Source organism: Macrosteles quadrilineatus, unplaced genomic scaffold (genome assembly GCF_028750875.1).
Source record: "Macrosteles quadrilineatus isolate MER2022 unplaced genomic scaffold, UCM_ALF_1.0 Scaffold_9__3_contigs__length_116548681, whole genome shotgun sequence".
NCBI lineage: Eukaryota > Metazoa > Arthropoda > Insecta > Hemiptera > Cicadellidae > Macrosteles > Macrosteles quadrilineatus.
The window spans coordinates 29,188,451-29,212,943 of NW_026542602.1; the positions used below are offsets into that span (position 1 = coordinate 29,188,451).

Consider the following 24,493-nt stretch of genomic DNA (forward strand, 5'->3'; position numbering starts at 1 on the left):
ATTTGGTAAATGTTTTTATTTCTTACTAACTACTAACATAAAAAAAACAGCTTTACCCTCCCTGATGCAGCAAACCTAAGTACTTGTTAAACTAATTCTATTTAAATCGGGAATAAATGTTATATTTTTAAGTAGACATTTCAGTGTAAATCCAATCAGTCAAATGGAAATTTGCTTAGTCTGCAGGTTTTCTGCAGCGGGGGTATTTATTTTTTTAGGGTCAATTTCATGATTTGTACTTTACTGTGTGATTATATAACTAGGGGTGACTGAGATAAAAAAAAATTTGTAGCTGATCCATAAGGGTACCTGAGATAAGTCTATTGGTTTCTTAAAATTTTAACTGAAAAAAGTTTTTGGTTTACAGATCATTAAAGCAGGATTAGTTGAGATGGTCCGGCGAAACTATTAAAAATTTGAAATGTGTTATACAATAATTCTGTGTAACTTGAAGAGTAAAAGATAGAAGTGAGTCAGAGCGAGCAAAACATGACTGGAGTACATATAAATAATGCACTTCATTTTATGGATGGGAATTTCAAGGTCGTCATTAGCAATATTCATCTGTAATAACTTAGCGCTCCGATCACATAGAGACCAAATACATTGCTTTAACTATAGATTCTTACTAGTTCTGTACTGCAACATTGTATTGCTTCTTGTTTTCTTAAATATATATAAGTTAAAATAGACTTTTCCCTTTAATTAACTGCCACTATGCAAGTTCTATGTAACAATACACAATCCAAGGTTTAGGTTATGCCTTGGTTTTAACCAAAACCAACCCAACTTAAAATAACATAACAACCCTAAACAGGATTAGTTGATAATTATAGCATTTCAGCCTGAAAAACATAGTGGTAACTTAGGTATTGAATTAACGGAATCATGTGTTGCCCAATGACTATGTATGCTTAGTCCGAGCTTTTTTTACCAAGATGAACTACCTACTCGGAAATTTCTAACATGTTTCCAGGGGGATAAAATTCCCCTACCCCACTAGAATGAAACCTGCAGCTTACCCTAATCTTAGATTCTGGTAGCCAAAATTTTCCAGAAATAAAATTCTTTACAAATAGAATATTAACTGGCTGGGTAGTGACTGGACAATTACTCCCTTTTGAATCCAAAGGTATGCTGAGGTTAGACCTACAGACTTAAGATCAGACAGATGCTGGGGACATAAAAATTAACTTATTTTTCCTCAGTTTGTTACTAGATGAGTGAACAAAGTGTTCAAAGTTATCAAAACACTTTCACGCTCAAGCTCCATGAAAGGTGGATGCAAAAATCCTGTTAAATATACTAGATACTTTAAGATGCAACTAGGGACAAAATAGTTTTTAGATTGGTTGGGAGTGCAATTGTCTCTCGGGCTCATGGTGCATTACTTGCAAAACACAACCCTGGATTCAACAATCATCCTGTAAATGACCCAGAAATAATCAGATGCATGTTGCATCCATGGGTTCAAGTACAGTTAGGTTAGTGGCACCGCAGTGCTGCTGTAGTAGAACAGCAGAGGTCCCGTTGAGTGAGTGCCCCTGACACAATGGAGGCCTTAGAGCGTGAACAGACAGTTGGCTTACAATTAGCTGTAGACACAGGCGGTACAGTGTAGTACAGTACTGGGTACTGTGGCTAGTGGGAGCCAGACCTAGCCTCCACCTGGCTCTCCAACACATTCTGTGTAGCCATGCATTTTACATTAGTACAGTTTAAAAAATCTAAGAACTGAACTGAAACGATTATTTCATAAAGCGGTCGTAGTTAAAGGTACTTTTAAAAGGGTAGATGAGGTTTAAATGCGCTAAGTGTTCTGCATTTGACGGAAGAGTGGCAATGAAAAAGTGGATCTTGTAAGTTTTCCTTTGCTCAATGGCTTCCCTGACAATCTTTTCATCTATCCACTGTTTTACAAACTTTATAGTAGCTGAACAAATGTTTGCTCGTAATCTGTGTTTCAACTAGTTGGATGGAGCATGGCAAGGTGTATGTGACGTATGGTGGCCAGATTTAGTCTCTGTTTACAGCTGTTCCCGTGTAAACACTGAACACTTCCACTACTAACACCAGATACACGCGCACGCACACCGCGTACGACTGGTACGACGCACTAGAGATAAGTTTTGGATACGATCTTTTACGTCAACGACCTTCTAAAAACATAGCATTTAGATGCTGGAAAATTTTTAATAACGCTTCTGTTCATAATAGATTAATAATAAACATTCGCGTAGTAACTATCTCGATTTACCTAAAACTGTGATGTCAAGATGGAGTTGAATAAAAATGAGATAAGGCTATATAATACTACAAGGTTTTTAGTGAGATTAATGTAATGATATAGTGACCGTCAAAGGCATACTTTAAGACTTGTCAGCACACATCGTCAGCAATGGTAAAAGTTTGGGACTATAAGAACTGAGATGTAAAATTTGTTCTCTAACCGGCTTCTTTTATTGCATCACAATCTTCTCGAAGGAAATCACAAATGAATCACCCGGAAATATCATTCAAGCTATCGTAGCGACCCGGCGACGGGTGACTCAAAAGTCACGAGGTATTCTGTGAAGACATTTTAACTGCTCTGTGTTACCAGTAAAATTACACATACACTATACACAGTATAACTTGTCGCTTCAAACGAAAATAGATCTTTACCGTTGTACCATAATCTGATTTTGCAACTACTGTATATTTATTATTTTGGTGTATACTGACATTTTCCAAGGTTGTTTATTGTTTATTGTCACATCAAATTAACACTTTAACAAAAAACTAGGGACGAGAGTATAATTTTAGACTGTTTTCATACTCTCTGTGTGTGTAATTTAAATAGGTTTTTTAAATACAAAATTGCGACAAGAGGTACATTTAGACGAGATGATTTCTTCAGTAGGCTTATGCAAAACTCTTAAGGCACAATTTTTGGTTGTAAGAGCTGTTGTCAGTAATTTCACAGCGGAAATTGAATAATTGAAATCGCCTTGTGCCAAAAGTCATCTGTCAGGTCAATGTGCGAGGGAGGGAGTTTTGATAAAAGAAGACCTAACAAGAACAAGCGACCTTGACTGTAGTGAAGCGATTGCAAGGGCGTCGTCAGTATTACCAACACAAAACTGTTACTTCCGGTTACGTTGGTGTTGGTGCTACAAACGGTACTTTCTTTGACGTTAGTCCACGTGTGGAAGTAGAGCGGACTTTGGCCTTCGTGGTCGAGGGAAAACTCGTGGTGACGAAAGTAGGGAAATTGGTCTTCCCGGATTTTGTCATTTATTATATTTGACTGGTCGCTGTCGTTGTCTTGGTCTTAGTCATCCAGTGGAATTACGCTTCTTGCGTTACATAATGTACGATTTTATCAAATACTTATTTCAGGGTGTCCACATTCTGGTAAGTCAGGGATAGTCATTAAAAGTCGCGGAAACAGGCAAAAAATCATGCAAAGTCATGGAAATCCCCAATGATGGGTGGATTTGAGGGGACCTTTCAATTTCAATGCTCTAGTCGGCCGTAACCCCGACTATTTCATTTTTCAGGATTTTTCACAAATATACGACAATTTAATTTACAGTACCTATTACAGTTGTATTAATTTTTGAGTTTTGAGTTTTTATTTGTTCATTGTTGTACTTATTGTACTCCATTGTTATTTGTTAATACATATTTCAGTATTTTCTGCGAAATACTTGTCTAGGCAGTATTATTCGTGTGTGTGTATGTTATACAGTATTTCAATTTTCGAGTAAAGTTCGCGAGTCATGTAAATCAATGGTAAATTGCCATGGATAGTCATGGAAATAAATCGAAAATTTTCCGTGGACACCCTGTTATTTATTTATCATATTTTAGTCGTATTAAATATTCTTATTTTACCCTATGCGTTATGATAGACACATCCTACTTTAGACATTTTGTTGAAGCCGTCCAATAACATGGATAACGAAAGAGTCACGTTAGATGATAAGTAATTAACAACTACTGGGAAAACACCTTGTTTTAGTAGTTACCGCCGAATATTGTTTATGACGGGTATGATACGTTAAATTACAGCACTGTATACCATTTTTTCAGATGACAAAAGCAATAAGTAAATTGCAAATGTGTTTAAAGCAAACTCTGGCTTTTGGAGACTCCAAAAATATAGTTTTAATACGTTTCATTATGACACATTTACGCCGGAGGACCTTTCACCTAGTGACCAATGAATTTTACATATAAAAAGGTTTACATCCCCCCTGCCTTAACGAAACTTTCTTCAATTGCCTCTTAGTTTGTTTAATCAAAAGGCTTAGCGTCTTAAACCTTTCTTTAAATCAGGATGTTATCAACGTATACATATACAATCTAAGCTGGCTTTCTTCTGGTATATAAATAAATCCTGTGCAACCGTCGTATACGGTGACAGTGACCAGCCTACGCACGTCAGACAGGCTATAGGCCCGCGTTGGCGCGATGTTGGGGAAAGAAAGGGCATTGATCAAGCGGTGTGGGAAGCGCTCCAGTTGCATAATTATTACTCTCTGTCTGTCCCACGGGTCTACGCAACTCTGTGCTAACTAGCTGTCAAACTCTGCCCCCTGCTTTGTCAGATTAGCCTCATAATTATAGCATAGATTAAACATGCCCAACTCTCGCTCCAGAGATAGGCCAGGTTTTTCCCAAGAGGTTTTTGGTTCTCGAAACTCGATTCAATTCAAACAATTGTCCTTGATATTTGGACTGGTAATGAATGGTCCTGGCTGAAGAAACAGCTGATCTGATAAACATAGCCTCTCTTAGAGGTTGTGACTAGTGATTGTTAGGTAGCCCTTTAGTCGGTGGGTAATGTATGAGGGTTTGTATGGATTTATTAGTATGGCGTAAAACATCGTACGTCACTCACTCTTCCAAAATGTGTTTACCGGACTCGTATGGTAATCCCGTACAATCTTCAGGTTGTAAGGCGTCCTTCATTCGCCTTGGACTTTTTTCATACTATTACCGTGCACTTAATCAGCTGATGAAATAAACAGATAAAATGCATCGGTGATTTGGCGCTCAGACTTACCAGCTCGCTCCCCAATTAAGCGTTAGTAGTAATGATATTCACCTTTTCTACTGAAATGTCTGCGCGTTTTCATGTTTTTTTTTTCTAGAGAATTTTGTACTAAATCCAAGCAAAAATAAGTTAGTTGATTTTGCATTGATTTAAATATAAATGCATTTCTGCGATCGTGACGTTTGTTATAATCTTTACTTTCTCCCCCTATAACATAGTAGGCTATATGGAGAAAGTTCCTATAATTGTTTTCGTCAAAATTTTCGAGTTCGAGTTTAGAGTGGATATTGTTGCGGGCTTAACGGGTTCTTTACAAATAAAACTTGGCGATTTTATAATAACTATTTATTTACACTAATTATTCTATATTTACAGATATTACAATTACCTAACTCCTAACTAACCCTATCTAACCTAGCTAAAGCCTATTCTAATTTACAATGATTCTACTTACAGCTAACCTTTTACAGGATTTATCACTACTTCTGTTACAGCACTGTCACTACACTGTCACTAGTGTCACTACACTGTATCTACACTGTTACTGCCACTAGCACTAACACTGGTCACTAACACCGACGGGCGCTTGCCGCGACGATTCTCGGAAGGCTCAACTCAACTCAACTGCCGTGTGCCGGAAGACGGTCCCTTATATAAATTTACCGTGGAACATTCTGGAGACCCCTGGTAGCCTAGACAAAGGTGTTTACGCCGTAGAAGTGTAGAAGGTTCTAGGGCCCCTATTGAGGTAGTACGTTGACATGGGTCTATTGTCTATCAGTGGTGCGCTAGGAGAAACCCGTGTAAACAAACAACCCTTTTGAGACGGCGCCTGGCTATTGTTGCGCGGGGCTCCTGACTTGTAACACTACCCCCTCCTTAAGACTGTTCTGTCCCAGAACAGATTTCCCCTGAAGCTTGCGATCTTCTGGTCCACCGGAGGTTCCCCATGGGTTGTATACGCAGACCACAATGTCGATGCCAGTGTCCTCGAAAAGTTCCTGCACCATATTTCTTACAATCTTCCATTCCAATCCGTCATAACCACATCCCAGCCTTGGAATAGCCAGCTTTTTGATTCCAATCCGAAGGAGCTTGTCTCGCAGGTCTTGCAGGCTTTTCTTCAAAGATTCGTAGGACGGCTTCTTGCTAGATGTTTCCTTTGTAACGAGGTAGAACAAATGCTGTCCATTGCGCTTCAGGTGAAGGGTTGTGCCAATGGCGGGGCTCTGACGCTCAAGATCTTCGATCCCTCCAAACTTTTTCCTGAAGACTGTGGCTATACCTCGCGACGCTCTCAGGTCTTCTGCTACGCAGTGTGCCAAGGCATATTCCACTGGCAAGGTGAAGAGGTCCTTGTATAACAACCTCAGTCCCTCATTTCCATGTCTCTCAGGCACGACGTTTCTTGGCTCGGTTGAGAGGTTCCGAACTTGTTGGCCGTGATCTCCTTTGTAGGGTGCAAGCCTGTTAAAATGAACTATTTTTGGTTTGCCATTTGGTTGTTTCTTAATCCTGTAGATGACGTCATTTAAACGGGAAATAACTTCATAGGGTCCTTCCCATGAGTTCTGGAGTTTAGGTGAATAACCACGACGCCTTCGGGGATTATGTAGCCACACGAGATCACCAGGTGTGAACCCTCCTTTCTCGGCCTTCACGTCGTACCTCTCCTTCATCCTGTCACTTGCTCCAGATATGTTGCGACGAACTTTCTCATGTATCTCGTCCATCCTCTTCCGGAGATCCGATACGTAGTCCTCGCCAACCACACATTCATCCGGCTTCAATCCATACTGCAGATCGCATGGAAGACGTAGCTCTCGCCCCAAAACTACGTTGGCTGGAGTTTGGCCGGTGGTTTCGTTGACAGAACTCCTATAAGCAAGTAGGAACAGGTGCAGGTATTGGTCCCAGTCCCGCTGATGTTCGGAGACAACCTTTGACAGATATCTTCCCATCGTCCTGTTCATGCGTTCTACCATGCCATCTGACTGTGGATGAAGAGGTGTTGTTCGAGTCTTCCGGATACCAAGAACTTCACACATTCTAGAGAATACCACTGACTCAAAATTTCTTCCTTGGTCAGAATGAAGTTCGAGTGGGACGCCAAATCGGCTAACCAGTTCTTTGATTAATATATCTGCAACTGTTACCGCTTCCTGGTTAGGCAATGCATAGGCCTCTACCCATTTGCTGAAGTAGTCCATTGCAACCAAAATAAATCTATTTCCAGCATCGGACATGGGGAACGGTCCTGCAACGTCAATGGCAATGCGCTCGAACGGGGCACCTACGTTGTATTTCCTCATTGGGGCTTTTCGTTTGTTGACAGGGCCATTTGATGCTGCGCAGGTCACACATCTTCTGCACCAGTCTATGACGTCATCTTTCTGATTAGCCCAGTAGAAGCGCTCCCTTACTTTCACCAGTGTACGATGTACCCCTAGATGGCCTCCAGAAATTCCATCGTGCACTTCCCTTAGCACTTCAGGAACCCTCTTCCTTGGAATTATTATTTAGAGTTTTCGGTGCCCCCCTTCCTCCGATTCGACGACTCGCTTCAAAACTCCTTCTTCCATTAAAATCGAGTTCCACTGCGCCCAGTAGGTCTTGACGTTCTTAGACAATGGAGCAATATCCTGCCACGACGGTCTTCCTTTATTGTCCATCTTCCACTGCATGACGTGTCTTAGGTCTGGGTCTTCCTTCTGGTCCTCTGACAGTTTCTTACTGTCCCATTCGTCGTCAACAGCGGTCACGCGATGAACTGATGCACTTTTGTCTTCCTTGCGTGTGCAGTGCATGCAGGTGTCTCCACATGGTCTTCTTGAAAGTACATCCGCATTCCTGTGGCTCGGTCCCGCACGATGGACTGATTCGAAGTCATACTCCTGTAACCTTTCCAACCATCTAGCAACCTGCCCTTCTGGAGACTTGAATCTTAGAAGCCATATCAGTGCGGCATGGTCCGTTCTCAAGAGGAACCTTCTTCCATACAAATACTTGTGAAAGTGTTCTATGGACTTCACCACTGCCAGAAGCTCCCTCCTGGTGACACAGTAATTTCGCTCCGGTGCTGACAGTACCTTACTGAAGTATCCGATCACATGTTCTTCTCCATCCTGAAGTTGAGAAAGGACTCCTCCAATGGCGGTATTGCTGGCATCCGTGTCTAGTACGAATTTTCCGTCTGGTCGTGGATAGCTCAATATGGGTGCGCTGCATAATTTGGCCTTCAGCTCTTCAAAAGATTTCTCACAGTCGTTGTCCCAAACAAAGGTTCTCTTGTCTTCGGTCAATTTAGTTAGTGGTTTGGCAATATTAGCAAATCCTTTTACAAATCTTCTGTAGTAAGCGCACAGCCCAAGGAAGCTCCTAACTTGGTGTTTATCCTGAGGTATTGGCCAATCAGTGATAGCTCTGATCTTCTCCGGATCCACAGATACTCCTTTGTCTGATACAACATGGCCGAGGTAATTAACCTGTTTGCGGAACAAGTTGCACTTCTTGGGGTTCAACTTGAGATTAGCCATCCGCAGTCGCATAAAGACATTCTCCAGGTTCTTCAGGTGGTCTTCGAAGGATTTGCCTAGGACGATAATGTCATCCAAGTATACCAGGCATGTTTCCCATGACAATCCCCTGAGGACGTTCTCCATGATCCTTTCAAAAGTAGCAGGGGCATTGCAAAGTCCAAAAGGAAGCACAGTGAATTGGTAAAGTCCTGTCCCAATAGAGAACGCTGTCTTCTCCTTGTCCTCAGGAGCGAGCCCGACCTGCCAGTAGCCACTTCTGAGGTCTAAGGTTGAGAATATCTGACATCCTCCCAGAGTGTCGAGTGTGTCATCAATCCTGGGTAGAGGGTAGCTGTCTTTCTTGGTGACATTGTTGAGAAGGCGGTAGTCTACGCAAAATCTTGATGAGCCGTCTTTCTTTTTCACTAGTACCACAGGTGACACCCAAGGGCTGCTAGAAGGCTCGATGACACCATCCGCTTCCATCTCCTTTATGATTCTCTCGGCTTCGTCACGTTTTGCCAGTGGGAGTCGTCTAGGGGCCTGACGTACCGGTATGGGTTTTGCATCTCCGGTGTCTATCTTGTGTTGTACTATATTCGTCCTTCCTCTAGGGCCACTTCCGTACTCAAAGACATCTTGCCATCTAGTAATAAAGTCCTTTATTTTTGCACTTTGTTGATGCGTCAGCTCCTGACAGGTGCTCTCCACGAAATCTTCTAGCTCCTTTGGTAATCCATTTGGAGATGGCGGGCATGATTTTAGTTGACGTACCACCGAATTAACAGCCACGCACGTTCCGATCGTTACTCCTCTTTTTATCGTAACAGGAAAACCATTCAAGTTCATCAGTTGCACCGGATTTTCATGTCCTAAGTTAAATAAGGATCTGGCGACAAAGACACCACGTCCAAGCTGGGATTCACTGTCACTTCCTGGCTCCAGAAGAACACTTTGCCCACTAGTCCAATCTCCTTCGACAATAGTTCGGGCGATGACTTGGCTGCGTGCTGGTAGCGTTGTGTCTTCCAGAAGAAGGACGCGTGCAGAGATATCTTTTCCGTGTCGTAGTATGACATCTTCATCTCCGAGAGTCACTAGTCCTCTTGACATGTCCAACTTCAGTCCGTACTTCACCATTATATCGGTTCCCAAAATCACGTCCTCGTCTATGTCGGCAACAAGTGCGCAGTGTTGAAACACGCAGCCACCGATGTGGAAGGTAGCAACCGTCTGCCCATAGACCTGAGCCAGCTGACCTGTAGCTGTACGTAGAGACCACGATGTTGGTGAAATATCTTCCGTCGACACAGTGTTTGGATTCAGGATGGCCATAGTCGCCCCGGTGTCCAGAAGACAGCTTTGGAGACGCCCGTTCACCTTTCCGTCGACGTAGAAACTGCTCGACTGACTTCCCAGTGAAGCAACTTTACCACTTTTCCTCGGGGATTTCCAATCGCGGGCTGACGGTTGCCCCTTTCCATCAACCCTCCTTAGTTTTCCTGCTTCGGTTCTGATGTGGTCGAAGGACATTTACTCCGGGGATGTCCCATCTGTCCGCAGCTCCAACAGCGTATCTGCCGGCGACGAGTTTTTAGTGCCTCCAGCACTCTCTTTACTAGCTCCTCGATGTCCAGTGGAGTTGTAGGTTCTGCGTCTGCCACGCGGACTCGAGCCTGGCCCCTCACCGACTGTCGCACAGCCTCGAACTCCAGTGCCTGAGTCAGTGCGTCACTCAGGGTCTTTGGTCTGGCGAGCTTCACTGCCTGTTGAGTCTCAGGTTCACGTAGACCGTCTAGGAATTTATCCACCGCCAAACTCTCGTAGACATCATCAGTGACCGATGGATAGGCGTTTCTCACCAGGCGAGCAATGTCGGCTTCAAACTCCTGGAGTGACTCGCTGGGCTTCTGGATCCGGTTCCGCAGCTGTGATCGGTAGAGCTGGTCCATATGTCGATGTCCAAAGCGCATGTCCAATCTTCTTACTAATTCTGCGAAATTCTTCCGCTCCGCCATTGGCATAGCATGCAGAACAGCTAATGCATCGCCCCGTAGTGCAAGGCACAGTGCTGAAGCCTTTGTCTCCTCGGTCCACCCATGGACCATAGCCGCTGTCTCGAAGAGAAGCATGTAGTCCTCCCAGGGGGTTTTGCCATCGAAGTGAGGAACGATGTTCTGATGGGCAACGGCAGCAATGGTGGGCGCTGGCTTGGAGATCGTTTCTAGGGCGTTATCCTGCTGAAGTTCGCCAGTGCTAGCCGATGACGCAGGTGTGAAGCTCCCCGATGCAGCCATTTCCTGCCTAAGCTTAACTAACCTATTCTCTAGATTTTTTTCTATATAATTAAATTTCTCATCTATTTCATTCATCCTACTTTCTAAATCATCAACTTTGCTAGAATACTCATCTAACTTGTTTAGCATTTTTGATTCTACATTTGACATTTTTGTTTCAATATTAGCTTCAAGGTTTTCTAACGCTTTACTAGTTTCTGACATTTTTGACTCTAATGTTTTGCTATTTTCTGACATTTTTGACTCTAATGTTTTGCTATTTTCTAACATTTTTGACTCTAATGTTTTGCTGTTTTCTGACATTTTTGCCTCAATATTAGCTTCTAGGTTTTCTAATGTTTTACTATTTTCTGACATTTTTATCTCCAAGTTCTTAAGCATTTTATTCATATCAGATGTTTCAAATAAAACGTAATCTGGGTCTTCACCTGCATCAATTAAAGCTTGTTTAAGGCGTGCCTGAAGGGCTGATTTAGTTCCACTAGTATCTAGATCTCGTTCTTCTAATTCTCTCCTAAGATCAGCTACTTTTAATTCATCAAGTTTTACACCTTTGAAAGCCATTTTTATGCAAAACAATTAAAATAATTTCACAATAAATGACTTTTCTTTGTAAACAAATTTACGGCACAAATTACTAATATGTAACAAAAACCCTGAATCTTACTAATATCTAATACAACTAAAATAAAACTCAATATTTTACAATTAAAATCGCCAAAATAATCCCACTTCTGACACCAATTGTTGCGGGCTTAACGGGTTCTTTACAAATAAAACTTGGCGATTTTATAATAACTATTTATTTACACTAATTATTCTATATTTACAGATATTACAATTACCTAACTCCTAACTAACCCTATCTAACCTAGCTAAAGCCTATTCTAATTTACAATGATTCTACTTACAGCTAACCTTTTACAGGATTTATCACTACTTCTGTTACAGCACTGTCACTACACTGTCACTAGTGTCACTACACTGTATCTACACTGTTACTGCCACTAGCACTAGCACTGGTCACTAACACCGACGGGCGCTTGCCGCGACGATTCTCGGAAGGCTCAACTCAACTCAACTGCCGTGTGCCGGAAGACGGTCCCTTATATAAATTTACCGTGGAACATTCTGGAGACCCCTGGTAGCCTAGACAAAGGTGTTTACGCCGTAGAAGTGTAGAAGGTTCTAGGGCCCCTATTGAGGTAGTACGTTGACATGGGTCTATTGTCTATCAGTGGTGCGCTAGGAGAAACCCGTGTAAACAAACAACCCTTTTGAGACGGCGCCTGGCTATTGTTGCGCGGGGCTCCTGACTTGTAACAATATTTTCAATTTTTTACCCCCTGAATAAAAAAAGTTGTTTTCGAAATGATGTCTGTGTGCATGGCCGTGTCTGTGTGTGTGGATGTAGTCCGATTTTGATGAATTTTGGTATGTAGGCACTAATCTATGGTATCTCCAGGAATTTTTTAATTTTGATTTTTAATGGGGATTTTCTCACAAAAACCATTAAATAATGGAAAAATCAGATTTTCTCGAAAATGGCCCGAACGATTTTCATAACAATTTAGTATCTCCCTAAAAAAAATGGTAGGCTACAAATCATATATCCGTAAAAATTACGGTTTAAAAGTTATTTTAACTTATGTTATTTTCCCATAAAAATCCCATAAAATAAAAATAAAATCGGATTTTGGACAAAACCCCGGTTTTGATTAAAATTAATGTGTGTTATGGGGGTTGCGTTATTTCGTTCAGAATAATAAGGACCATGAGTCCTTATTACCATATTTCCTTATTATTCTGAACGAAATAACGCAACCCCCATTACTGTAACAATTACGGTTCAGATGTTATTGCAACTTTTGTGATTTTTCCTTCAAAATTATAATAGTTACTGCCACCGCTTACCCGGCCATGATCCCATGATAAAGGTTGTTGACAAGCTTAAGGTCGATTCACACACATCAGTCCAGTCACAGTTCCGTTACAGTCCAGTTGCAGTCCAGTTACAGTCCAGTCACAGTTGCATCCGCAATTTCTCAGTCAATTGTCCGTCAGTTGGTTTCAGTCAGTCTTCCGTCTCTAAAATTCACAGTAATTTATAGTCCAAATTTTAAATTTATAAACCTATATTCTATCAAATTATCATCGTCCATCTTGTTGATTGTTACAAACAGTACTCAAAATACAAACGCAACCATTTAAATAACAGTAACACTATTTTCTAACCTCAAACAGTTCCGTCAGGCGTCCGACCAATCAAAAAGTATCGTTGGAAAGAAATCTGAAATTGACTGACGGATGCCGGTAGAGCGACTGACGGGACTGCAACGGATAAGTGTAGATAGCGCAATAGAAAATCCATTAAAGAATATTTTTGTTAACTGTGACGTGCCTGAAGTGGCCTGAAGTGACTTTACTGTGACGTGCCGTAACTGATGTGTGTGAATCGACCTTTATGGGAGAAAGCATGTGTCAGATTGCTAATACCGTTTATTAATTTTTCGTTTTGTAATAATAAAGGACAAATTATTTACGTTGTTTGAGTTATTTCCATACCTAAATGCGGAGTTCAATCATACACACGATAATTTTGTCGTAGCCTTGAAACTGTTGGCTACACTGCTGCCGCAGCCGCACTGCCTGCAACTTCAACCAAAACCAAACGTTTAGTTGTTTTTGTTGTTTAGTTTTAGTTTGTTTGTGTGTCCAAGTTATTTGTATTCAATTTATTGTCAAAGTCACAATCGTTAATACGTGTCAGGTAAATTTACCTAACTTCCAGATTATTATCATACCGTTTTAACACCTCATTAAATGGAGACTATTTTGTCTTTTACGTTGTTTAAAACCAATCTCTCAGTTTACAGAATACTTAACCTCTAAATTCTAGCTAATGAATATTATGCCTAGCCAAACTCAACCTTTTATGTGCTCTTGAATATTTATAATTTTGTGGACACTTCTATTCTAGGTAACCTAGGGTTATAAGGTTTTATATCAGACAAGATTGATCATACCAGCGTATTGTTAGCTCGATTGTTTTCCCACCCGAATCCCGGTGAGATCTCGTCAAAGTGATGTGTCGTTGTAACCGATAATCCGATTCTCTGATAGTATAATCTGAGCCAAATAACTTAAACCTTCTAATATAGGCTATATTCGGCCTATATTGGTGGCTGTTGGTTTTTCTTTGACAATTTACGTGAATCTACCAATACTTAACTGTACCAATAGACAGTGCACACCACGTCACACTTACACACTATAATATAGGCATATTAACTTAAAAAGGTGATTTTAGCCTATTGGCAGATTCACACATGTTTGAATAAGTTTTACAGATTGTGAAGATTTTGGACAACCATCTTTAAGCTAAGTTATTAGAAACACGATTTGGAAAATGAAAAGGGACCTCTTGTCGTTGATTCATAATTTTCAGTACGGTACGGCCGATATAAGTAATTAAGGTCGAAAATATGAAATTCGGGTTTTCCCAAATGTTATACCTCAATTAACATAGAATAGTAGTAATGGTTCAAATATCGAATTGAAGATGTAAAAGCTCGAAATAAATCATTTTGTTAGCCTCTGCATGGGTCTGAGAAAAGGTAGGCTACCTCTTGTCGCTCAATGTTATTTTGCCATAACGACAAGAGGTCCGATTTCTAATAAGTTAAATTCACTTTATAAACAGACTATAGTCAAATAAATGAAAGTCAAATAAATGAATTGTCCTGCATTCTAGTGGAAATTTACAGAACAAAGTTCAGTTTACAAAGAACAAAAAATCTCACAATTATGCGGTCCCGACAACAGTTAGGCCTACCTTATGTTATGGAGAAATAACATTGTTCAAACAAGAAGTCCCATTTCAGAAATATGTGATTTTTACTACACATGCTTCAAGAAAACAATTATTTAAATGAAAACTACCATGAGTTAATCAAAAATTGATATTGCCTCCAAAGCGATAACTTATTAACCTTTCTTTTGATATCAAAATTGTTTCTTAAATACGAAAAAAAACTGTTTTTATGCGTACAGTGTTTGAAATTTTCAATAGTTTTTCGCAAAATGACCCCTTTTTTTCAAAACAAAATTTCAAAGTCCAGAACTTAAACACAAAAAATTCTCAGATGCATGGCACTTGCACCAAGTGATTCGGAATTTAATAAGGAATTCAAATAAGTTATATATAACTCAAAATAAAAAATTCCTGACAAGAGGTCCCTTTTTGCTCTCCACATCACATAACTTAGCCTATTGTGAATGTTGTAGGCCTAAATAGGCTAACTTGATGTTATTTTTCAGATCTGAGTAGTGCATTACCGGGATGGTTGACTACTACCGTGTGTTGGAAGTGCACAGACAAGCCTCAGTTGCTGAGATAAAAAAAGCGTAAGTAGAATTTACTCATGTTTTAGGTTATTTGTCCAAAGCATTAGGCTTATTACAACGTTCTCCGGAAGGGCCTTAACTTATTGCAATGGATACTTACGATAAGATTTCTCAAATAAAAGTATTACATTTAGATCTTATTGTTTGCTTTGGGTCTGGAATTTATCTCCCGCTACTCAGTGTCACATTGTTTGTGTGCAAACTGCGCAGTATGCAGACTAACCTCAAACTCTGTCTGGTCGGAGGCCACATAAGGCCTGTGTCCAGCTGGTGGTTCCAGAGTAGAGTTACCAGTATTGACGGCTTGTGCCTTGTACGGCCATGCAAGGACTCTCCCCCCCCGCCTCTGATGTCATTGCAATACGATTGATTGACTATCAGTCTGTTAGCACTTACCACACACAGTACAACTTTCTCTACAACTAATTGTCATTGTTATTGAAAGAATGCAGAATAGACACTGTTTTTTTGAGTAATTTTAATTTATTTTTAAGCTGATACTGCTATTGCTATTGCCTCAGTTCGAGTTTGACAAGTAGCTTAGGTCTTTTGGGTAGGCCTACTGGTAATTTGATAAGTGGTGCTCATGTTTGTGGGCGAGGAATCAGAATTAATTAAACTCATATTTGGAGATCATTTGACATTACTTTTTAAATTATGATAGGCCTAGATAAATAAATTTTAAGAAATTTGACTCACAAAACGGTAAATACAAAAGATGGTAAGTGGTAATAGATTTCAATTGGAGACTCCAATCATCAAGACCCAAAAAGTCATTAGGCTTTAAAAGGTATCAGACTTTTAGTTTGAAATAGCTGGCTTTGTAACAAAGCTACAAAAGGCATCTCCTCAGTCCATTCTTCGGCCGACCTTCATTCATATTTGTGTTTAAATAAATACACAGCATTGTGTCTCCAGTTCCAATGCCAATGATAATCATTTTAAAAATATTTTTTTGCTATTAGTTATGGCTAATAGTTGACCCTAGCTTAGGGATACAATTTTTTCTGTCTGTTTTGAGTACAATTTCATTCAAACTTTCAAAACAATACCATATTTGCACTTACTCAAAAAATGATTGAAATTGCTTCAATATTTAAAGTTTGCCACCTTATTTCACACCAAAAACAAAAGCAAGTAGGTGGGCCTACAGCTAAGCCCAATCTGCCAACCAAGGTTGACCAGGACAGTAGCGACTGGCAGCAGTTGCAAAATAGAGGCTTGAAATGAGGCAACCTAATGATTTAGTCGTTAGTGCCGCTACAAAGACAGATCAAAGTAATGGCAAATTTAATTTAAGTAGGAACGCGGTTTTGTTGTATTAATAGTTTTATAATGGTCCAATATTTTTTTTCACTTTGCATTATGAGTGTTCACTTTACAAACATTTAGGGCATACAGAAAGAAAGAAATTTTCAGAAAGGCCATAAGAAAACAAAAGTAGTCCTAACTCGTAGAGCTAACTTGAAAATGCCATTTTTAAATAAGTTACCATAATTTAGTTAGTTACTAAATTTAACTAAATACCATTTCTTCAGAAATTTTCAGGAATTTTCAGAAAGGCCATAAGAAAACAAAAGTAGTCCTAACTCGTAGAGCTAACTTGAAAATGCCATTTTTAAATAAGTTACCATAATTTAGTTAGTTACTAAATTTAACTAAATACCATTTCTTGTACTTCACTTCATAAATACCCATTTTGTTGTTTAAGCAAGAACAAAATAGGTTATTGTCTACCTATATCTTTAAATACTATTCCCTCCTAAACAATTTATCAATGGTAAAAGCTATGTTATGTATTGCATTTTTTTAGCTATTCATAAAGTACAGTACAGTAGTTTTTTTAGAACATCAAAATACGTCCTGTAATTTTTTTTCACTTTTTAAAATCTAAATTAGAAAGACGTTTCAAAACAATTAGGTGGTTAGAGCCCCAAAACAGCGAGCACATGCTACATAACAAAGTTTTATATCAATACATAAAATAGTTATCAATAAAACTTTTATCTATTGTCTATTATCAATAAAACTAGCCTACTTGTTCTTTTCCCCCAACTATGATGACACAGTTTGCTTACAAAGCTTACTACTGTGTTTTCACAAGATCATGTTTTTTATGATGCGTATAAAGTGCAGAGTATAAACAGACACAGTAGATGATAAGAGGAAGGAACTAATTTGTCTACAATAGCAGTTGTAAGTAGGGAGTAGGTTGAACCATGGCATTAGCAGGGAGGGGCACTGCCCTTCGTGTCGGCTAATCTGGGCACATCAGTACAGTCCGCATCAACACTCAGCAGTAACCGCTCACATTATTGTTCAATGCTTCCGGAGAATAGACAATTTGTTCAATCTTCAACCTCAATACGTATAATTTAATAAAAAAAAACTGACCATGTTTGATATTTTAACAATTTCATCACAAAGATATTTGAACTTCTACAGTTGAAGCTTTATAATTCTTCACAACCAGGGAAGTTTAGATATGAACACTTAGACAAGCCTTTTTAAATTCCTTTTAGCAAATTTCCCATATAGGGAATAAGCTATTACTGTAGGTCTCATAGTAAGACCTAGACCTGGGACCGATTTACTTGAGATCGTTTTGAGGTCCCTAGAGACCAAAAACACCATCCGTTCAAATTTTGTGAATATTTTGACTGTGACCATGACTTGAGAGTCAAGATGCATTAGAGATAAAAAAAAAAATAAATAAAAACGGTAGACTACTATGGTTTATTATTTTTATTACCATAATATATATGTGTGTGTGTCCGTTAACACGATAACTCAAGCAAAAATGACCAGATTTTGATGAAATTTGGTATAATGTGTAAACCTACATTTATTCGAAAGAGTTGGCGAACCAGCATGATGGGACTATGGGAATGGGGGCTTATTGGGGTTTTATGGGGTAAAAATTGGGTTTTTTCCATTATTGACCCAGAAAACATAAAATTTAGCAATTACTTTCTAAACTATTTGTAGACCTTAAAAAAACAAATAATTAATTTAGTATATTGAAGCGTTATTATGCGCCTATTGGCTACAGAGAAAATTCCACAAACTTGTAACTTTATAATTCCCATGTTATTCCTATGAAGAATAAAGTAAACTGTTGTAGTTTAATTTTTTATGTAGATATTTTGACCAAATTTGGAAAATCCATTGTACTTCATACTAAACTATTAACATTTTACAAATATAACACTTTTTACTCTCCCTGTTTTAGAAACCTAAGTAGGCCTACTCGTGAAACGAATGCTATTTAAATAGGGAATAAAAAATTTGATATTTCTAAAGAGACATTTTAGTGTAAATCCAATCAGGCAAGTATAATTTGCTTAGTCTGCAGATTTGCTGCTGCGGGGGTATTTTTATCATTCCCTTCCTGGAATAAAAAACCTAATCCATTCTTATAAATGCTAAATAGAGTCTAGATGTTAAACTTGATTAACGGCAGATAGGTTAATATAGGAGTGGTGTGTTTACTGTATTTATAAACAGGTGACAAGTGGTGTTGTGGTTGTGACACTATTGTTGCATCGTGTGCGTGTGTGTGTGGAGGGGCGGTCGTGAGGTAATGTTGAGTGGACACTCGAGCACCGTGGGCTGCGTGGGCTCACCTACGTGACTCTGTGAGGTACCCCACTCGCAGCCACTTAACGTTCTCATTCAGTTTATCTTAAAGTCGTGAAAATGCAGTTAGAGGTATTAAAATTATCTTGACTGGTTTATTGTGTCGGTAGCTCAATAATGGGATTCTTGAATTTCTGAAATTTAGGTACTGGAACTGTATTGGAGAGAGGAGGAATCAATAAAGCGTCCTCTCTCCATCTTTCACCATTCCTCTGCTTTTCTTTCCTTTCACCAAATTGAAAGTTGAAAGACGACAAAAAGTAATAAACAGTGGCGCTTCTAGGACCCTATCAAGGGGGGGCTACCAGGGAGTGTCCCACACCCCCCCCATGACAAGAGGGGGTTCAGTTCAGGGGTCGCCCCCTACTAAATTTTAGTCTGTATTAGCATTGAGTATAAACATAACGCATGTTTATACTCAATGGTATTAGCAATGCATTGTTAACCAATATAGCTTAGCAGTGGTTCTAGTATTATTTTTTTTAAATTTCTATCCTCAAAAAATGTTAAGAGAAAAGTCTCGGATAGCACCTAAATTTCTATAAATTGCTTAGGAGAGCAATAAGTATTGTAACATGAAAGTTTCAAAAAAATTCTTAAGCAAAAGTCACGAATACACATATATATCTAAATACCCCCGTCACAGCAAACCTGCCGACTAAGCAAATTTCCATTTGTCTGAATTGATTTTCAATCAAATCAATTTAAATAGCATTAGGTTTATATATATATCTTATCTTATCTTATCTTATCTTACTAATATTATAAATGTGAAAGTTTGTGTGTTTGTTTGTTTGTTTGTTTGAAGTTCAATGCATAAATTACTGGACGGTTTGGGCTGAAATTTGGCATGCTGATAGCTCACATTCCCGATAGGCATATTCTTATCTCAAAAATCCTTTCGGGCTCCACCCCAGTGGTTCTGTAGTTACCCATGTTAACCTTATGAGTATTCATATTTAAAGAAAATTAAAGAATTTAGTCAGCTGTTTCAACTAACAAAGTTGGTTCTATGATATGCAAAAGCATGAAAAAGTTATAAGGTTTCCCAACAGGATGCAGCACTATTATTTTTTCCCTTTATGTAAACAGCTAATTTGATCTAAGCAGCAATAAAAAACTGTGATACACAATGAGAATACTGTCAAAGTAGGATTGTTTACAGTTATGTTTATGTTTTTAATGTCATGAATAATTTTTGATATTTTGCAACTTTTTAATAATTTATTTTTTTCTATTGTTTAGGTGAAGTGGTTGAACATTATGGCTATTGTAGATGTGTAATTCTTTGGTAGGCCTATATACCGTAAATTTAAAGAAGCTAATTTTATCCAACTGTCCTCCTCTCATTGCAAATGCAAAGCTTGAGTATAACTGCAATAAGCATTTTAAACTTATATGCCAACCACGTACGAAGGACGGGTAGGCCTACTCTGCTAGTATATATATATACATATATATATATATAGGTTATGTACTGTAAGTTACTGTGATCATGGCATTAATGTCCGAAACATGTAAGTTATATAAAATAAAATGTTTTTAGGGTACTGTAGTATTTTGATTTACTAAATAATATATATATAGATATAAATTTGGACGAATGGTGTTTTTGCCTCTTGGGTCATCAAAATGAAAAAGTAAATCGGTACCTGTCTGGCCTATGTCTTACCGTGCCACCTACGGTTATAGCTACTTCCATATAGAAATTCGCTAAAAGAGGAGATTGGGTAATGTAAAATATTGCGGAGTGGTTGGTTAGCTTGCCAAGTGATCCGAAAGTAGCTAGTTTAATTCTTGAGGTTGAGAAAGGTTTGATGCATTTTTATGATGATTCAAAACTGGCTGGTTCTCCCTATTAGACCTTAGTGGATTGTTGGGGCCAGATTCAGGCTAAAGAATAAAGCTTATCTTTTACAACAACCAAGCTTTCATTCATTTATTCCACACTCATTCATCATTCAACATTGCGTTGAACTACGCACCATGATATGTCAGTGTTGAATGATTCAATGAAAAGTCATTTTTCAAATTCTATAGGCTAGAATGTTTTAGAGCCTTGTACATTTTGTAAGAAAACCCTGTTTTTATTTATATAAGAGGAGTGATTAGTGTGTCTTTAAAGAACACCAAGCAGCAATGAATATTTAATTGAACCATCGAAAATTTCAGTTTGTTGTCTCGTCATGTAACCTGTATTACATCAATAGAACAATATATCAGCAGCAATCGTCACTGACTCAACGGCTATGTAGTTTCAGACTTCAATTGTTGCCAATTGCGTTAGTGGTTGGCGTTAGTGATGCATTATTGACCTCTGGCTTGGCAGATTCTACTACTTGGCTTCTGCTATCACTTATGTACTCAGATGAGTTTTGGTCTATTTGGCCCAACTGTCTTCTTTGCATGACGTAAACGTTCGGACAATTCAAAAACAGATCGACTGATTATAGGCGAATGCATTTTTATAGGCGATGAAATAGTTTTGGAGGATTCTCGGTTCTAAAATATGTTTGTGTATCTGTACCATATTTTGTTCATTGTAGATGTTCAAACATTATGGTAGGTATTCCTAGGTGCCAAATACCTCTGTGCATTTTTACGCTGCAATGTTCGCACTGACTCAATACATTGGGTGCAGTAGTTTTCTAGCTGTCAAATTACACAGCAACTGTATGTTGCAGCAGGCTGCGGGACAGGCGACTGGTCCAAGAACAGTCGGGAAGTCAACTTTTGGTAGAAATCTTTGTTTGTTTGTGGAGCCATTCACTTTTTCAACAATATTCACTTTATAAAACTGTACACTCGTTAAACGCAAATGCTTTGAACTTAGTTTCATTGTCTAACAGGTGTCTGGTAATGTACAGCTTGAATACACCTTCACTCTTTGGAGTACTAAAATATATATTACTTGTTTTGACGTACCGGTAAGGAGTAATAACTTTTGATAAGAAACTCGGTTTCAGCATACACGAGTCAATAAGTCAACATGAACAGCACAAATCCTTCTCAGCTCAGGCAAACCACCAAACCCCTCTTGGCAACTAACTGGCACATATGTACGCATCCGCTCAGCGCTGAATGTCGCAATTCTAGGAAAACGCCCATGCCGAAAAAAGCAAATGATAAGAACATGGTGTGATATTTAAAACCCCGCAACTGTATTCGGCAGCTAGAATGAATGTCTCTGAAATAAGTTTTTTCCAAAAATTTGCATATAAAATCTTAAGTACTAAATTTAGTATGAGTGTGATCATTAAAATTAACTGAAACATCATCAATATTGTTGAAATTTACTCTTCTTCCTTTAGTAAAAACAAAACTGTTTACATGTGACTGGATCAGACCAAGACATAGTTTGGGTAAAAAGTCAGAGAAAAAGCCAGTGAGATGAGTGACTCAGTTGAGTTCTTAGTTGATTGGTAATCAAATATATAAATACCATTTGTACTTTTACGACCATGTACCTCACCTCTTTAGTCTTTATTCTTGTATATATATGATTCTAGAGATAAGACCATGCTGCTACCTCCATCTTACAAACACCAACTTATGAGGTGATATATACCTCATTCTATATCCCCCACTCTTTGGTAATCTTTTCAAAAATAATTTATTTTGCCACCCAGATTGTTGTCACTTAACTAACTGGGGTTGATCCAGGACCTGAAGCTACAAAATGAGGAGATGTCAAAGGTTTATATAATCTTTCAGCTCACATGTCAAGCCCAGATCATGCGTAAAATTGTTAACTTCAACATTACATTCAATAAAAATGGATATGCTCACTTAGTAATAAGAATTTTGCCGGTCCGATCTTGAAAAAAGTCAGAAGCCTTTTGATGGTTCAAAAGTGCAATGACTCTGGAAAAAGAAACAGCTGATCAAAGCTGTCATACAATCATTCAACACTCATTCTGCATCTTTAAAATACACACCATCGTGTTTGGACGTCGTATGAATTCAATCTAAAAACATATCAATATCTCAATACCAAATTTCCTTGACCATAACTAGCAGCCAGCATCACTTTGTGACTAAAATCCGTAGTTTATTTGAATTATTTTTACAATTTTCTTTGCTGTCAGTTAAGTTGAAAATTATCTATTTTTTTGCCAATAAACTTATCACCTTCAACTTATTATTTTTTTAAAGCAAACCCTGAACAGAACTTTGTAACTAGTTTCCCAATACAATATGAAATCATGCATAAAAAGTGAAACGAACTGAAGGGTGAAAACGATTATTTCTCATCATATACCTGTTATTTTCATTGTGTGCGTGATCTCTTCAAGGTATCTTAGAAAAATTACAAATACTATATCACAAAATCCTACCAAAACACAAAATCTAATGTAAGTCAATTTATTCTTTACATTTTATACAAATAACATTACAATATCTTACTTGAATTCACTAAAACATCACCAACTGTAACGATGACCCCATTATCGTATGGATGTAAACAAAATTGTATTGTGGCCATCTGTTTTGATGTAAACAATTGTTAACTAAGAAAAAGTTAAGATGATAGACAGTAAAATTCAGTATAAACCCGGAAATTTTAAAAGCCTATTGGACAAAGAGATTTACAGGATATCACCCAAACCCGCAAAAGGCACATCTAGAGAAGAGCTTTAAATAGATACCCAATAAAACTTATGCCGATGAAAAAAGAACATTCAGGGGCCAATTTGCTGAATACAAAAATCCAACAAAAAGATATTCAAAAAGTTATAGCCACCAAACTCTAGCTACAAACCTGCACCTTTATGATCTCTGAGTGTTTCCCCCCAGTTGGGTGTGCAGGATGTGCTGTATTACATTGTCCTATTGGCAGCCGTCAAGCCGAATATTTCGAGACTGCGAGAGCAGCCCGGTTATAGACGAGGGTTATATTTGATGCTGGTCTCCGGCCAGATCCGATGCGGCGGTCGGGACACTGCAGAAGGCCGTTTGATCTTCCTACGTTCTTCGAGATTATTTCCTTTTCCGAGAGGAATGAACTTTAACATGTCAAACTGATTTTTTCAAAGTTGTTTTGATTGACCCTTTTTTTTGCTGATAAAAACAATAGCGATGGATTGCAAGCTCATAACCCTCACCTGTAATATTGCGTCCACACACAAGGAGTGTTATGAAAAGAATTCCAAGCCCCAATACTGAGTACAGTAGTTTACAGACACATCTCTAACTTAGCTGGATACGGTTTATATCAACTGCTTTCAAACCGTTATCCTGTTTACTTACTTTATATACACCAATAATTCAATTGGATAAATAAGTTGTTTAGTTGGTGTGGAATTGTCTTTAATAGTTTTACGAAAAGAGTAGGCTAGTCAATATGAGGGGGACATAAAATGCAGGAAATATAGATATTTGTTAATTTAAATAATAGACTACTTGCTTGCCTCATTCAGATTGCACTTTTATCTAGATCCAATATAAACATTTCTATAGCATGGCATGGAAATGCTAGTGCAGCCATATGTGAAATGCAAGCTAATGTCAGTCCAGGCTATTTATGCTGATGTTGCCAAATGTGTAATCGCTTTGCTAAATATGTGATGACTTGTTCAAAACACACT

The 24,493-nt window shown here is 38.5% G+C and overlaps 1 protein-coding gene across 6 annotated transcripts in view; it reads left to right on the plus strand.

Annotated features, from left to right (window-relative positions):
- The window catches only part of LOC129002397 (dnaJ homolog subfamily B member 3-like), a 99,573-nt gene that overhangs the window by 53,319 nt on the left and 21,761 nt on the right, over window positions 1-24,493 (plus strand). For 5 of the 6 annotated variants that reach the window (XM_054430169.1, XM_054430168.1, XM_054430172.1 and 2 more), the window contains exon 2: window positions 15,180-15,266. In XM_054430169.1, the coding sequence (XP_054286144.1) occupies window positions 15,202-15,266 (65 nt within the window). In that variant the 5' untranslated portion in view covers window positions 15,180-15,201. Of the gene's footprint in view, window positions 1-13,551; window positions 13,630-15,179; window positions 15,267-24,493 lie in introns of those variants that run through there. The other variant, XM_054430171.1, reaches the window with a different exon arrangement.